The sequence below is a fragment of the Dermacentor silvarum genome, chromosome 5 (genome assembly GCF_013339745.2).
Source record: "Dermacentor silvarum isolate Dsil-2018 chromosome 5, BIME_Dsil_1.4, whole genome shotgun sequence".
NCBI lineage: Eukaryota > Metazoa > Arthropoda > Arachnida > Ixodida > Ixodidae > Dermacentor > Dermacentor silvarum.
Genome location: NC_051158.1, coordinates 98814112 through 98832226, shown reverse-complemented (window position 1 = coordinate 98832226; position 18115 = coordinate 98814112). Strand labels below are relative to the sequence as shown.

Sequence of the window (18115 nt, the reverse complement as noted above, 5' to 3'; positions counted from 1 at the left end):
GCGATTCACAGCAGCTGCTGCAGACAGACCTCCATTCATGCAACGCTTTGTTTCCATACAGACGACGCGCGCTACTCTGGCGCCATATCGAGGCCGTCGTCCCCGCAAAGCCCGTGCCCGTCCTGTGCGGCACTACGCTATTCTTACGCTTTCGCCATATCCTCCTCCGCTTCCCACCTCATGGTCCCGCTACACCCTCCTCCTCTGCCTTCCTCCTCGCTCTCTCATCGCTGCCGCCATCTTTCCTCTCCCGCTGCGCTCCGCGTCCGCTTTCATCTTTCGCTGTGCTCGTTCGCTCGGTTACGAGGGACAACGCCGACGCCGACGCTCGAGGAAGGAACGGGCGCCTAGGAGATGCGCTCTAAAATGACTTTGCCCGCATATGATCGCAGAGCCAAGACGCGTTTGCGCAGATACACAGTAATGATGCGGTTCCAACACGCAGCAAATGGCGCCTTTTTGTTTCAAACATATATTCGGTTTCAACGCGCGCAATTTTCCTTCTTGCCACGTGCTTTCGGTCATCCTTGCATGTTAAATACGAAGTCTCTACGCAAGGGAAAAATGTCACCATAGGGGCCATGGTTGTCAACAACACAGTGCCACCGAAGTCTATTCTGTCATATTTTGGTTGTGGTGGAGAGACTGGTCTAGAGAACACCTCCACTACTCTATTTCTCTGATATATATATAGCAATATAAAGACTGAGCAGCTTCTATGCCCCGTAGGAATCGATGTCAGGCGAGGCACTTTTCAGGTATCTGGCCATCCAGCATTTCTGGGGTTCCGCGAGCCGTTTCAAGGTGAACCACAGCCTTTGTGCAGTTGTGTGCGTGGGCGGCGAGCATACGTGCGTGTGGTGACAGCAGCGCGACAACGACCCCGTCCAAGACGATCGTATGGCAGTTCAGGCATGACTTCTCCGCCGGCCGTTGGACGCGAGCTTACCATATGACGATTGTTAGGTTCTACATGTGTAGTGAGTGGAGGGCGTAAGCGAGACAAACGCGGATTTTGACGTCTTCACAAACAACGCGTTAAGAATCATACGTGCCTATGGCTATGCCACTTGGTGTATGTTAAAACGACGACGACGGCCTTCGTACGCCAGCGAAGAAATTTTAAAACGTGAACAACTTTAGCGATCATGACGTTGGTGCAGCGTCGCACGGTTTCTGCGTAGACGACCAGCGATACCTGATCGACCGGGCCAGCCGGATAGCAGTAGCAAATGGGGCTGCTGCTGCTTCTGCTGCTACTACTACTACTACTACTACTACTACTACTACTATACTACTACTACTGCCTACCTACGTCCCTAACTATCTGCCTACCGAAAAGTGCCAAAAATAAGGCCAAGAATGCTTCGCATTAAAGAAAGAAGACTATGAAACTAATAAAGATAACGCAGCAAGGGAGAATTCCGTTTACGCCTGCCCATGCCGCTAAGCGAACGACGTGTACGCTTTGAAGTTCTCGTCTATTGGCGTGAGTGCCCTTTGGTGCAAGCGCAAATGTACACTACTCCCTGGATGGTAGTTCCTAGCCCGCACCTCAGTTGAAGTTCGTCCATGGTACAGATCACAAATGCGTCGCCTCATACATAACTGTACAACACTATACTTACCAGAAACTCTGATGGAACTCCGTGTCCACTAACAAAAAGTCATTTGAGACTCATCGGCACACATATATCACCGGTGAGATGACGTGCGGTTGTCGCTCTTGCTCGTTAGACACATACGGCTAGGGACACAGTTAACTCACCGTCAGGGACTGCTCAGTCCTTCCAGCGAAGAGAACAAGCCTCGGAAGCTCAGGTTTCTCACGGGGAAAGCTGTCCACGTGCGGCTTAGTTCCGGCCTCCAGGATCGCATGAACGTTGGCCCCTCCAATGCCGAACGAATTGATGGCTACGGGACCATCCGGCAAAGGCATGTGCTCGTCGACGACACGGATGCTGCCGTCGTGAAGGGACGGTATCCTGGGGTGGGGATTCTTGAAGTGCAGGTTGGCTGCGACCATGCCTGTCTCCATTGCCAGGATAACCTTTGCCACCGCGGCCACACCTGAAACAGGTGTGGATCGTTATAGCAGCTTCATATTGCTTATAGATTGTTTGTCCAAGAGGAAGAATGCGCAGTCGAAGACACCAGAAAATTAGTTGGCGTGGTAAAGTTAGAGAACTCGCAGACAGGTATGGCAATGTAAACAAGACCGCCAAAGACAGGTATATGAGAGTTGAGCAAAATACGCAAACATGTACGGCGCAAAAAAGAGAAGGAATGTGTGGAAAACGAAAGGAAATGCTGCCTTGCGTTCTCTCCGCTCCCCTTGCCATTCACTGCTCAAGTTTTGTGAGATAATTAGAGTTTTATGTACATCATCTAATCTCATTAATGCCAATTGTAATCAAAGGGCACAGAAAGCAAACGTCTTCTGCCTTATTTTACTGAAATAGCACCGTACGACGACAGGGAAGTTGCTGTAAGCGGCACGCGTTCTTGTCTAGGCATGTTATGCCAAATCGCATGTTATGCCATTGAATGCTTCTCCGCATATCTTTAGCGGAAAGTATTTATAATTGTGGGTGAAAGTTTGGGAACCATGACACTAGCGAAAAAAAAAAATGTTTATTTCGCATTCCTAGGCACCCAGGACGAAACTTAATGATACAATGCCCGCATGCGCGTGTGGCGTACGCAGCAGATGTCACAGTTTTAGGCTATGTGATCGCGCCATTCAAAAATGTACTTTTTTTTTCCGCTGCCTTCATGGTCCCCAAACGTTTGCATGTCATGTTACACCTATATATTGGGTATTTCTCCGAATACTCCCAAAAGATCTTAAGTATCACCTGTGGCAGATAGCAAAACTCCCGTCCTTAAGCTGGATTACTCAAACAGGCGGACATTGCTTGCACGAGAAATAGGAATGCCTAACTGGCTTATTACTTACGATCAGGAATTAAGTTTTTTTTACTAATAACCTGATGGCGCATATTGTAAGTTACAAATTGTAGCCGGTGAGAGTGCAAAGCATTCCACATATCCACTTAAAATACATATCTGTGGCTGGCACCACTTCAGACTTGCAGTAAGAAAGCACTATCGTTACACTTACTCCTTTACCGAAACGCAGTTTTATGCATCAAAGCGTGAAAGCAACTGGACCGCCAATGTGTGTCTCATCAAAGTTCGGGAATTAATATCTAGAAAGGGGTGTCATCCTGAGCATTCGTTCCCAGTGTATCCGCTTTGCGAACTCCCCGGCAAGAATTTGCACATTGCAGAAAGTGCCGTAAGGTAATTATTTAAAAACGTAATTGGTGAATTTTAATAATTAGGCAATCAGGCATTTAGATTTTTCGTGAAAATAAGGTCCACCTCTTTGGATGGCCAAGAAGGCATAGAAAATGTTCACTTGGCTAGTGCTATTCTTAATGACGCTATATTTATTTTCCGTTGAAACACAAAAAGAAGCGCAATGGTACTGAACCACTCCTTTGGTCGTCTTTTCTCTTCACATGTTACTCATTATTAGGAACAGTTACTTGCTGACCCCGACTTCGGCTTTTGTAGCGGGTGTTTTGTCGCACTGAGTGAGTCTAAGTTGAATGAGTCAGCACTGTACGTAGCGAGACTGCTCATCAAACCTGTTTATCTCCGTCGGTCGCCATCTGACAGCGGGCGTGAAATATGTCCACTGGCATTGAATCATCCCAGTGGAACACGTCAGCCTCAGTTTGCGGCACGATTCGATCCGCCCTTTCTATATCTCGCTTCCCGAAGCTCCAAGTTGGCTTACCAGATGCACTTTCAGCGTGTCCCATGTTGCTCTTGACGGAGCCAATCAGCAAAGGCCTCTCGCGTCCCGGCCTGCAGAACACTGCGCTGATGGCACCCATCTCCTCAACATCGCCCACCTTGGTTCCAGTGCCGTGAGCCTCTATGTACGACACTTTGAGTGGATCGACATTGGTCTCCCTGTAGGTGTCAAGCAGCAGCTCTTCCTGCACCTTGCTCGAGGGATAAGTGACTCCTGCGAAAACAAATAGTGGTACGGAAAAGATGACCAGGTTTCCTCGACTACTGCGAGAGTATATTTTATGAAAGGAAAAAAAAATGCCATCGACACGTGTTGCACGCAGCCCCAAAGGGAAAGCTTGCAGGTTTCTCAGAGAGGAAGCTTGCCAGTGGAAACAAAATTCGTGCACGTTCGGGATTCGAAACCGAGACCAACGTCATTCCGCGGCGGTCGCTTTATCATTTGAGCTAACCAGGAGGATGGCAGATCACAGCACGAGGGCGAATGACTCGACAACCTGAAGCACTGAATCGCAACTCGAGCACTGCGCACGGACTTGGGTGGAGCGCACCCTGCTTCCTCGTTTCAAACACGGATGACTGGGCAACGTTACGCACCAGCGCAGCTTATCATTATCCGCATAATTGTTGTTGTTATCAACATCAAAAGTGCAGTAGCGTGACTGTCCAGCTATCTTATCTACACCTGCACAGTCGGCGCAAGCTGCGTGCCACGCCTTCCTGGTGCGCGACATGATCGTGTCGCCTCTTTCGGACGTTATCTGTCGGTTCACCATCGAATTCGAGCAGCGCATTCTGGGCGCATTCTCACGCCAACCCTTTTCTTTTATAACATTTTCATTATAACATATAGATAACATTTTCCTTCTACAACTTACTTGTACAGTTAATGCACTGGGTGGAACAATAACCAAATAAAAGAAGGCACCGACAGATTCCCGAAGTGAATCCTCCACGTGGTAACGCCCAAGTGGTTACCCAATAGTGAATAAGGCAATGAATATAGAGGCATGCCGAGGGTTGAATTTTTATCTTGATACCATTAGCTCATTCAACTGAGGGCGTCGCCAGAGCTCGTGGAGACCCCGAAATTTGCCAGACTCGAGCTTTGCTGCATAACACCCGGGCGGATTTTCCATCGACTGCGCAGTTTTCGCTCCGAGAAACCTGCATGGTTTATTTGTAGCTTCGTACTGAGAGACTGGTAAATGGCGATTTTTTTCTTTCGTAAACTTTCCTCCCCCTTGGGTGCTTCTGCAGAACTAATTTGCCAAAAGTAAATTTTGTGCGATTGCCTCGATGTGAATGCCTGACAATTCAAAAGTATTTTATAGAACTCTCAGTCACTGCGCATTTCGACTATCCCCATCGATGTTTGAAAGCGTTGAGTATAGCCGTAGGCAGTTTTAAGTTGCGCTACGAGGCCTGTCTTAGCCCTACAGATTACGGCAAGAAAGTGTTGGGCATCTGCTTCTGCTGATGCGTTTCGGGAGCGTCAAGTCGGCTCTTGGGAAGCCTATGGCTCTGAGAATCACCCCACCGTGGTTACAGCGCCACATGCCTCGCCGTTAAACTCGCCCTAGAAGTCGCGCTCGAGGTTCTCATGAAAACTGCCGCGAATAAAGCTGATCACTGCGCATCGTTTAGGGTGTCATATTGTCACGTTCGTTAATTGTCACCAGTATTGTGGGCATTGAGTTCCTTACACGCTGCGCGCTCAGTACTGTTCTGCCAGGAATTTCAACGCGCGTTCGAACGTCTGACAGCGGTTATGGCTGGAAAATTGGAAGCACAGAGTGTTAAGGCAAGAAAATTACTGCGACTGCAGGTGTGATAACATCATCCCTTCAGTGGTGTTTTCAAGAGTGCACGCTTGACATAAGGAGGAGTACTAGCGCGCAAAAAAATATTCTAAGCAGAGAGCATTATTTGATGCCGGTCTAGATATGCTCCATACGATCACTGAGTAATGCGGCAAGCACATCATGCGTCTCTCGGCTTTGCTAAGCAGGTAGTCAGCGCCCGGCGGAAAATTGAAGCTTTGACACCAGCTGAAGCCTAGGCGACATTAAGTCGAGCATACTCGACAAGAGGTCGCCAGAACGTTTTCTTCAACCCATACGGTATGCGAAAGAAAAACGAGTGTCATGTCGTTCGCTCGCATTTTGGATGGAACTACTTTTTTTTTTGTCAACTCGCGTGTTGCAGCACGAATGAGCAAATGTGCAGCGGAGGACTATAAGCAAACAGCGGAACTAGATAAATATCAGTGAGACTCAATGACCGGCGCCAAACTGCTCAAGATCTCTACAGTAAGCGAAAGGTCAAGAATGGAGCGGCAAGTGTCTCTCAAGAAAATAACGTGTACATGCGACCAGCAAATCAGCGCGTGCGATTCCATCTCTCATCCATCTTGCTCAGTCGCCTTCATTATATACCTCAGACACCTTGTGGAGCTTTTTATGTGTCAGGTGCGTATGCGAGTGATACGCGTGTCTGCGAAGGAATCAGCATGGCAACCCTTCCCATGTACGCAATGCCGCGCTGTCACGTTACCAACAAACGATGCAGTGGCCACAGCCCAGACAGTGAACAAAATACATTGAGAATGGTCGCCACTTCGGGCTATTCCCGAGAGGATTAAAATCTCATTTTACTAGTGTAATCATGTAATTATTCCTTCTTGTTGTTGCAGTTGTTGCTGCTGCTGTATATTAGTTATGCCTCGGCGCTCCCAATATTTTCAGCGAACTACTATTTTTTCACTACGTGAGTGTAAGTGTTCTTATGCCTAAGGTTTGTGTGCATTTTCTAGAATATGGTTTCCTTGTAGGCCTTCGTATTCGATGTAATATTGCATAATTGCTGTCAATTAATCTTGTTGTGTGTCCCGACTTTATTCCGTCCAGCGTCTTAAGGGGCCCCAGGTTTCTCTAAACCGGCATCGCTTGCAGCTTTACCTCCTCAATCCTCTCCCCACTTGGTGTGGGACAAATAAAATCACCAGATCAGTTCCGTTCGCAGTGCATCTTCTACGTGGCCATCTACAAAACTGAGCGGGGGTTGTCGACGAGTGGCACTCGGTACAGAAACTCAAGGAAATATTTCTCCAAATCCTTTTACAGCGAAGCTGTTTATGGCTAGAGTTCCGTGCATTATTGTTCTGCGTGTGCAAGAACGCTGGTCCCGAATATGACGCAAGATCGTTTGATTCTACGCAAGAGCTTATATGTCTCATCACTTGAATATGTATTTTAAGTATATTAGTTATCAATAGGCACCATTTTCAAGATCAGTACACTCGCATGTAGATATTAAAGGTTTCTCAAAGGTTTTCCGCTGTGCGATACGCGTAAGCCATGCCTACGCTCGCACCTCCCTCTCTTTGTCGGCGTTCCAAGCGCTTGCGTATCTAGTTTGCTTTGCTTCCGCTCTCCCGCGGTGGCGGTGCCGTCGAAACGTCACGCATATCTAGTTTCCTCCGGCTCCCCGGGACGGCGGTGCCGTCGTCCACGCAAATGTATATAAAAATTCTGTGTCACCACAGTGTCGTGTGATAAACGACTTCGCTGGTCATCCACCTTCACAGAGTGGAATGGCTCATGATTTTTCAAAACACTATCTTGCGCAGTGAGCTGTCCTCTTTGTCCCGCAGGTGGCGAGCTCGGCTGTTCGTGAGCGCGATGCGTCAGCATGGCGTTCTCTTAGCTGCTGGACAACTGAGACACCTTTTCGTGCAGATTACATTGGTTATGGAGGTATTTCTCGAAGAGCGGAGGGACAACGGGAAGGCGCTTGTTTGGGGAGTAGCCGCTCCATATTTCCCGGCCGGTTACTGAACGAACTCACCTTCATCTTTGTATCCGTCCGCATTGACTTTGACATCGATGACCTTGGCATACACCCGGCGGGCATCGGACGCCCGCTGGAGGAAGAACGCGCCCACGGTCTCGCTGCGGACGTAGCCATCACCTGCGATCAGCACGCGAAGTAATTTATTACAGTTAAAATTTGTCGCATTATGCAACAGGGCTGGTATTCATACACCCAAAAAAGCCTCCTACGCTAGAATTGTGAACAGTAACAAATTTCAACCAAACCAGGGGCGGAATTCAGAGAGATTTTTTTTTCGTAAGTGTTCTTGGCCATGGGTTAAGTACACTTTCGGGTGTACTTAATAATAAGTACGCCTTCGATAATAACATGTCCAGCGTCGGGATTGGCTCGCATTTCTTCTTAAGACCAATTCTAGCGTAAGAGCTTTTGGTCAGGTTTGTGAATACGCAAACTTTGGTCAGGTTTGTGAATACGGGCCCTCGTTCTTTAGGATGGAGCGAACGGGTAGCTACGATTTCGTGAAGCCGATAAAGCCGCATCGAGTCGTCTTGTGCGGCCCGAGAACCGGTAGCGAGGTTCACGCAAACGCTAGCAGGGTCAGGTTGGTTCGAACATCGAGCTGAGTTCTGTAAACCGTGCCTGAAAAGGGAGTGTTGACATGCCCGAACCGCTTGGCAAGATGCACGTAAACACGGTGGGGTCTAGCTGGGTCGGCCTGACTTCTGTCTCGACCCGATCGCATCGAGTTATTGCGAACAAAGCTATCGACTTCATTATCACGGAATGCAAAATCAATGCGCAACAGACAGCGTTGCCTATGCGCCCCAGTCCTTTGTGCGTGTTGCTCTACCGCCTGCCTTGAGCGACGCTGTTGCTGCTTTAATCTAGGGCGGTATTCTGTAAGAGTCCAATTAGTGGACTGTCCATTTCGGCTGTCGCTGATTGGCTGCTGCTGCACGAGCAGGAAGGAGACTGGCTGGCACCTTCTTGCACGTGAAGCAGCAGCCAATCAGGGACAGCCGAAATGGAGAGTCCACTAATTGGACTCTTACAGAATACCGCCCCTGGTCTCTTTTTGCTCCACAACGCGTTCTCCTACAAAAACAAAGTACTCGAAGGCAGTGCTGCACGATAGAGTGAATGACTCTGTGATCGTGATTACGCGGTTCACGTTGATTGAGCAAAACCAGCCAAGCGTGGCTGTGCGGTCCGCGTTTGGCTTGCACGACTGCAATGCAGGGAACGACATATTGAGCTACGACGGTGCCTATACGTCTCCTATGTATAGCTGTACTTCGAGCCGCGGTAGCGAAAATCGAGCCTGATGTGGGACTAGCCGGGTGCGCGACGAGTTCGCGTCCTCGCCGGACCTACAATGACGTTCTTTCACTGACTCACTAAACTGTGGCACTAGTGCCTAGATAGTGCCTCTCTTTAAGTATGGCGGTTCCGCCAGCGTGGTAATAACGGCCAGTACATGAATTTGCCCAAATATCATCCTCCTGGCTTGAAGCAGGCGTTGCGGCATTGCAAGTTGATCATTCGGGATAAAAATTTATTGCGTTATAAATTCGACCATTCGCAATCAACACGCGCGCTCGTGGATACTAATTGGCTCGCTATGTTCAGAAAAGTATGAGCGCTGGGAAATCTTAAAAAAAAAGATAAAGCGTAATAAGTAACATCGCAGGCACGCTCGAAGCCGCATACACGAAGGTCGGGCACATCCACGTACTCTCATTCCCGTGGAACAGCTGGACAATCACGTGAATGGGAATAACTGTTATCCAGCCAACTATAGAACGAAGCTACAGAGAAAACGCAATAAGGGTTTCTCACAAAAAAAGCATCGCAGTTGAAGAAACAATTCGTCCTTGTCCGGGCATCGAAGACGGACCGACGCCTGTACAAGGCCAGTTGCTCTACCATTTTTGTAGCTTCGTGGCACAGCTGGACGAATGCCAATTTTTTTTTTCTTCCAGGAACAGTCCTCGTCCTTGCGGGCTTCCGCAGAACTAGTTTGCAGTGAACGTGGCCTCTGAGATCGCAACAGTCGCCGCAGTGATCTCGGAGGCAATGGCAAAGACCATCGCAGCGCCAAACCTTTCTCCAGTGACTTCTTTCTTTCGTTTTCTAGGAAACTCTGTGCCATACATGACTGTAAGATATGCTCACCGTCAGCGTCGAATGCCTTGCACTTTCCCTCCGGAGAGAGCAAACCGAGCAGGTGGAAACCCATAGAGACCGTGGGATCCAGGGTGAGGTTGCTTCCTCCCACAATGGCCGCTTCGCAACGGCCCGAGCGGAGCGCCAGAAGCGCCTCGTTCAGGGCCGTCATCGTGGAAGAGCAGGCGGTGTCGACAGCGACGCTCGGGCCTGCATACCACATGCACGCGTGATAACATGATCGCGCGCTGGTACAATGAAATGACTGAAATGACGTTGCCGAGTTGCATAGAGCTATGTTGGGTCGGAAGTGAACCCTTGTTCTTCGACCTTGTTATGCCTAGAACGCAGTTTGACATCGAGGAAAACTGGAACAACTTGTTCAGCGTTTCTTCAAGCCCGTGGTGGGTACGTTTTTACGAATAAAAAGTCATCGTTATTTGAAATATAACTTAATACAGTAGTGAATTATTGATTTGCTGAACTATACACAGCTGAAGCTTCCCTACAGCTTAATTAAAAACGCAACTATGCGCTTTGCGCTAAGCTTCCCGAGTCTAAATCCAAATTTTTAGGCATCAAACTCAGCATAGACAAACACGAATACAGGTTGTTTCACTTAACTTAGGTAAAACATTAAAAATATGCGAATGCCACGTAGCTGGACAGAAGCAAGGTAAAGTTGTTTGCTGTCGCTAGGAGATACTGAGATTTGAGATTATATTTTGCATTCCGCCTAATTAAATAGTTAGTCCTAATTATTTGAGAACTTCTCAATTATTAAAATCAGATTAAATGCATCAATGAGAAAATTCTAGAGCAACACGAAACACACACCATAGAGCTTTCCGTTGCTCAACACGTGCTACATAAAAAGTGTTTTTTTTTTCCGAGCTTGAAAGATGCCCGCAAATACACGCAAAGCGCCTCGAGCGGCCAGTAGCGCGACAATCGATTGCACGTTACTTTTCCTTAATGCAAGTTAATTTTCATAAACGTGCACTGAAGCGCAGTGACGATTCATTACAAATAGAGTTTCGTTAAAAGCGGCGAGACCCCAGCAGCGCGGCAAAATTGTAAAGCGTATAGGGAAATGATGCCACGCTCGACAGCGGCGACAAGACTGCGGCGAAACTCTGCGGGTGTCCGTGAACAGCTGTCTCATCTGTCAGTTCTCATCACGCAATAGAGCTGGTCCCAAGAACCTGCCGCCACCTGACCACCCTTTGAAGCGCTCTTTGCCTCGGCTGCTTGATACCGCGAAACAGAAACGGTCACCGAGTGTGCTACACGGAGCCATCCCGTACGGCGTTTTCGTGGTGGCCGGAGTTTCACCACAGATAGAGTAGTAGCGCAGATACAATGGCGCCGATATAAAGGGCCGATACCATTCCCATTAAAAGAAAGAACAGCGAGTGAGTGAAAAAAAAAGCGTTTTACCGTGGAAGTCCAGGCCGTACGATACTCGGTTGGCAAACATTGAGTGGCAGCACGCGAGCAGTCCGTAGGCGTCCGTCTCGTCTGCCTTGAGTGCTACTGATTTCGCCCTCAAGGCGTCGCCCGTCTCGCACGCTGAAACACCGATGAACACGCCGATCTTGCGACCACGGAGGCTGTCGGGATCGTAGCCCGCATCCACGATGGCCTCGTACGACGTCTCCAACAGGAGTCGGATCTGAGGATCGAATAACTCAGCCTGCTTCGGGTGCGTATTGAAGAACTGCGCGTCGAAGTGGGACAGGTCGCGGATTGTGCCGTGCCGCTCCGGGAGGCCCCAGTGACCTGCGAGATACCGGTATCATTCGTCACTTCTCCGGTGCCTGACGAAGCTACAGCCTCCGTCACACTTTACACGAACAAACATGCCTTAAAAGCCCTTTTTGACCCCCTCCCTAGTCATTACGCAGGAGATTTCTCGTTAGTGTAAACTGCCGGAGCCTAATATGGCTTCCTTCCAAGGTATTCAATGCCTTGCAGCCTGCGTTTTTAAGAATTAAGTCACTAGAGTTGTTTTCAATTGTTCGGGTTAAGTCTGACGGCGGCTGTGCAATATTTATAACCTCTTCGATCCCCACAAAAGCCTAGCGATGCAAAACGTTTCCGAGTTACTAAGTTGTCAGTTACGAACATGAAAAATCCACTAAATGTTGAAATGCCAAGCGTAGATCCGCACAGCACCATGTTAGTGCTCATGTTGAAAGTGTGCACTGCCTCCCTTTGTCTGTCCCGGTCAAAATCAAATTAGATCAAGCTACGGGGCTGAACGTCCCAAGTGCTTAAATTGAGCGGGAAACGTCCCAAAGTAACAAAATTGCCACACGGGACGCCACTCCTTACCTTAATTGCGTAAGGAGTGACGTGGCGAGGGTAAGGCAGCGGTCGCGGCACGCCAGCATGGGTAGTCACTTTGCGACATATAGCCGGCCCTTCGGTGGCCTATTTCCTGATGGTCTCATCATGGGCATAAAAAAACAACAAACCTGATTTCGAGCTTTTAACGACGGTCGCAGTAACATATATGGAAAATATCGCGAAGCAGTCCTAGAGGAGGCCACAGCACCAGAAACATGGCAACGAGATTGCAGTATACTATGAGATTTCGTGGCGCGAGCTGCCGATAAACACGGCGAAGTTATCGTAGGGACGGTTCCCAAGAACGCATTGCAAGCTTCGGTGCGACAACGTGCGACGAGACGCACCTGCAGGCCAGCGCGTGTTATCCACGGTGACCATATCGACTCCCGCGTATAGCTTGTGCTTGAACTCAGCCAGATGATCCGCTTGGGGGAAGTAGGCCGACAAGCCGGTGATCACGATCTCTTCGTCGCTCATGTTTCTCTGCGAAAGGGGAAAAAAGAAATGGCACGTGTTCCCTATCTGGCGTTTTCAATCCCACCGGAATAATAAATGCTACTGCCATCAGAGTAAGGTGTCTATTTTGAACTTTTGGTGTGCCGATAATATACAGGTTGCGTAGCGAAAGAGGGCGGCAGAAACATTTTTTGTTGTTGTTTGTTATCTTAGATGTAGACACATTAGAAGGTAGGCTACGTCACAACCTGCAATCTCTAAATCCCAAATTCGCTGCTCAAACAACAATCAAAAGTGAAAGGAAACAAGAAAATATCAAAAAGCACGATAGACGCATGAACACAAGCGCGCAAAGATTGTCTCTACGGGAACCAGCCCCGTAAACAACAGCGCACAGTTCAGTAACTATAGGACAGTCAGCCATTACACAGGAGTGAAAGAGTCCATTCAAGTCTTTTGATACATATGGTACCCAAGGACAACAGGACCACCAGATCAGCTCGTTATGAAAGAAGCACAATGCAGAGAAGACACAACAAAATGTAGCCTATTGTTACTGTTGTCGTCATTGTTGTTGTTCTCGTCGTCGTCGTCGTCATTGGGAGTTAGCACCGTATCTGTATCCTTTTCTTTGTGTCTTCCTTGTCTCTAACGCACCACGTTATCTAACATAGCGATTACGTGTCTGCCCGGCAAATCAGCAAGACCTGGCGACTCCCACCAGGGTCGCCCGATCTCCCACCAAGCGACCCACGAGACCGTGGGATCCAGGGTGATATTGCTTCCTCCCACAATGGCCGCTTCGCAACGGCCCAAGCGGATTTGTACTATGCGTACGTAAGGTGCTTGCTCCACCCATAAACTCGTTGGAAGGCCGCGCCATGTGTGCCTTTCTATTCAGCGAACGTCTCACCAACTGAGTATGTGCCACTGAGTGTACAACTCGTTGGAAGGCCGCGCCATGTGTGCCTTTCTATTCAGCGAACGTCTCACCAACTGAGTATGTGCCACTGAGTGTACTTCAAGCGAGAGAACAATTCTCCGCGGTCGCAGACGCGCTGCGATCTGACTTCTCGGCAGCGCCACAAGATGGCACTGCTTGTCCAGGAAGAAGCGCGAGAGAGGAACCCTGGGGACGCATGACGCGCTGCTAACCACGAGGGCACGGGATCAAATCCCAGGCCACGGTGGCCTGCGATTTCCATGAGGGCGAAACGCGAAAACACCCGTGTCCCGTGCATTGGGGGCATATTAAGGATCCCCTGGTGGTCAAAATTACTCCCGAGTCAGCGTGCCTGATCATTGGATTGTGGTTTTGGCACGTAAAATCCCAGAATTCAATTCAGTTCCATGATGGTCATGGCGCGAGGGAAATCTTTTGCCACCTGCTATTTGCACACGTCTCTCACTTCGCTTTGAGCAAGGCCTGTGACGTGACGCTGTTTACGAAACGGAGAGCGAACTAATTCTTATATTATGGGGAGTGTGTGCTGGGCCATAGTCGCGGAGTGAAGCCTTTGATTTAATTCCCACTAAATTCCGTACTGTGAAGGTCCCTCCAATTCCACTCAATTAAAATCCTCGCGATGGTGAGAGTGGTACCATTCTTACTCCTCCTGGAGGGGCTGAGATGGTCCATTCATTCCCCCTCTTCCAATTAATGAAACATTTTCTCTATAATTGTTTACTATTGCGCTTGCGTGCATATATAGTGCCAAAAACAATTTTTGAAGTCTTATCAACGCATCATTCTATGTTACGTACCATTTTTAACATAAGAACAACCGCGTTTCGGCCTCTTCACTTTTCAAACATTAGCTGCCTGTAATTTCTCCAATTATAATTATTAGAGTAAATCCAAGCACAAGTTAACCTTACACCATGTGCCGTAGTGCGCGAGCGCAATTCTTTGACGAAGATGTAGGTACGTAACATTGAGGGGCTGATCTTCACGTAGATTGCTCCTGCCAGAGTAAATCAGTTTAGACACGAAGGAATCGCTAAAGTCGGTTACTATTTTTTTCACATTTTCTAGCATATTAACGGGTACTATTTTCTAGCAAACCTCTCTGACCACCTGTTATCGCGCCTTCTGGATACTCGACAGTGTGCGAAAAAACGGGGCGACCCTTCCAAATCACCGCAGTGTGCAACCGCTTGCGACGTGCTCGTTTTTGACATACATCCGGTTGTCGTTGGTCTAGCACGGTCTTGTTAAATCGAATAATTCTTCACGACTGAACTCCTTGAATAAAGGGTAAGAAGTTCTCTAAATTAAGGAACTAACTTCTTGACTAACAGCTAAGGAGTAAACTCTGTGTAAGAGCTACTGTATTTTAACGCACTTAAACATTGCACCGAAAAAAAGTTTCCGGGAAATCAGAAGTACAGAATATTCAGATTATCGTGTTGTTTATAATTACCGCGGAAGGGATAGTCACCTATACGTAGATACTGAAGGAGCTGTATTGAGTAAAAATTCATAAATATCATAAATTTTCCAAGTCTAGCTTATTCTAACTGTCAAATTTAATGGTTTTGTAGTCTCGCCTAAAATCAACACTTCGCGCTGCGGGACTGCGTGCCCATTCCATTTGAAGCCCATTCCGGCATCTGACGCTCCCATTCCATTCCCATTCCATGTACCAGACTGGTGCCATTATTCCATACCGGGTGTCTTGATTCCCGAATCATTCAGTTGCCACTCCGAAACTGTGGTAATTTCTTTATTTTTATTTATATTTATTTATTCCATACTGCTAGCCTGAGTGCCAGAATTTAAGCAGGAGTGAGCATACATAATTTCGGTGGCAAAATAGTGGCAATGACGTCACTGAGGCCGCCATATTGTTGTACAGCCAGCACGGTCAAAAGCTGCACTTGATCTGGAGCCGCTTATCTCCAGTCGCAAAGTGGAAGCTGCGAAGAGGACAGCAAAATGGCGCACGTGACGTCACGTCAATACTCACTATGCCGGCGCTCGTTCTAGCTGCAAACGGTCGTAGTCGAGTCTGGTTGACTTGTTCCGGTTGGGACTCACCTACTGGTCTCACCCGTGATCCGTGCACGGGTTGCTGCAAAGTGAAACAAGGTTACACAGTGCAGTATTCTGCCGCCGTTCAATATTGCCTCCTTTCGCAGCTACATGAATCTTTAAATTTGTGTTTCTTTTTGATGGAGCAGAGCCGCACAGCACCGAAATGGCTGGACAAAAAGAATTTTGGCACAACTCAACTGCTGTGCGCATGCGGTGCTTGGAATTCACTGGAGCTGCACCGGCGTGCCCAGAGAGCGGTTCCACGCATCAATAGGGCAGTACTGTATCTGAATTAGGTACCCCATAACTAAGATAAACATGGCTAGCGCAACACCACTGCTCGAAAGAAAAGACGCCGAGTTGACATAAGCAGTCAACGCTACACCGAGTTGTGTTCAACGCATTGAAGAAGTCGCGTCGACGCGCACTGACACAGAAAGTACGTCTGAGAAGGCTGGTCTGTGCAAAATATCTTGTGTGTATTTGGCACAATGTGTAAAACTGTTAATTTCATACTGTTAGCCTATGACAACGTAGCCAATGTTAAAGCATCAATACTTACATTGGAAGAAGCAGCGAACTTCTACAATTTCGTCCGTCCAAGTCGTGGCTGCGCCAGTGCGGAGGATGAAAACGTGGAATGCACTATACTGGCTTCGTTTTTATAGCATTCCCAAGCATGTCAAGTTGTTAGCGTTACGCTCGTGACTCCGTAATAATGCGAGTGCATTCAACTTTCATGGAGAATCATACGTCCCTGACAGATGCATCCCCGACAGCCAACTGGTCCCAGTTAGACATTAAGTGGGGTTTGGGAGAGAACTTCTACGTATCGCACATGCAAGCCGTTGCAGTGGTAATGCGGTGAAATAGAGAGAGAGAGAGAAATAGGCATTGCGAGAGAGAAAGACACACACACACACACACACACACACACACACACACACACACACACACACACGCACACACACACACACACACGCACACACACACACACACACACACACACACACACACACACACACACACACACACACACACACACACACACACACACACACACACACACACACACACACACACACACACACACACACACACACACACACACACACACACACACACACGCACACGCACGCACGCACACACGTAACAAGCACCAATATACACTATACAACAAGCATCTACAGGGAGCGGCGGAATGAAACACGTACACGCTAAGCTCTAGCCGCTTCGTTACAGTCGCAATCACAAGCCCATCAAGTTGTAATTAGTATCCTGGTTTCTGTGTACAATAATTGCATTTCCAGTCTAAGTTCAATGGTCCCAGTAATGACCGATGTGTGATGGCAACCGTTGTCAAACCGATCTCAACCGGGTCCAGGTGAAACCAGTTTTGTTTGCGATTGGACTCCGTAATCTAAGGTCTCGCTAGGGCAGGTCATTGTGATGCCTTCAGAACCTGGTGCGAATGAATGCCGGAAAGCAGAAAGCACAGCGTCCACTGCTGAACAAAAACACACACAGATAAAACATTGGCATAACTTTCATTTGACGAGAAATCGTGAAAGCATTTTTTACAGCGTCCGCTGCTGAACAAAAACAAACAAAAACACGCATTGGCATAGCTTTCATCTTACGAGAAATTGTAAAGCATGTTTTAATCTATGTTGCGATGGCAAATATCAAGTTTATCGTCTACTGCCTTTTAACTAAGTGAATCGAGCGAAGATTTTAAATGTGATTATTGAAGCGAAGCGTAGATGGGTTAAACCTCCATGCAAACTCTGATCATGATGAATACTGTTGCATTCTGCCTTGTTTCGATTTCGAATTGAGCCTCACCACTGGCGCCCCGCCGTGCCTAATGTTGTAATGAGCGTTCGCGCTCATCCCTTCCCGCTCTCCGAATAAACTGAGTCGTCGTCTGGTCCCCAAACGAAGAAGTCGTCTCATTTCTCTGCGGCGCTCAGCGCCCCGGCCGTTAGGTCTCGTTAGGTCACCAGGTAGGTTTCGCGTCCGGCCGCCTCGCCGTGCGAGGCCCGATACCACAAATACCACTGATGTTGCCAACAGCAATACGTTTTACTTTTCATTTAATATTCACAGGGAGTACAACTTTACCTCCTGGAGTGTACAAAATGCGCGAGAGCATGTGTGCGCAAGCATGACACTGAAAAAATAGTGTTCACTATCCTCCGTGTTCTTCCCATGACAAACGCCACTTTCGAACTTGTGAGACCACTGCGCCGACGTCTCGCAGGGTGAATTCGCATGAACTGCTGTTTGCTTTTCGGCTTACATTGTTAGCGTGGTGTAGCGCTTAAGCAAAAACATCGCATCACATTAATGTTGTTACCTGTACGGTGCATAGACATAAAAATTGCAGGATAATACACATTCCATAGATGACAATACAGACAACTGTACGCATTG

At 48.1% G+C, this 18115-nt stretch overlaps 1 protein-coding gene across 1 annotated transcript in view; it reads right to left on the bottom strand.

Moving 5' to 3' along the window:
* Nucleotides 1-16348, bottom strand: part of LOC119454267 (fatty acid synthase-like) — a 68772-nt gene extending 52424 nt beyond the window's left edge. Inside the window, 7 exon segments of the mRNA XM_049668304.1 lie at nucleotides 1769-2070; nucleotides 3809-4042; nucleotides 7678-7800; nucleotides 9841-10041; nucleotides 11272-11613; nucleotides 12531-12669; nucleotides 16242-16348. Coding sequence (XP_049524261.1) covers nucleotides 1769-2070; nucleotides 3809-4042; nucleotides 7678-7800; nucleotides 9841-10041; nucleotides 11272-11613; nucleotides 12531-12663 — 1335 coding nt within the window. The 5' untranslated portion in view covers nucleotides 12664-12669; nucleotides 16242-16348.
* Between the last annotated feature and the right edge of the window lie 1767 nt (nucleotides 16349-18115).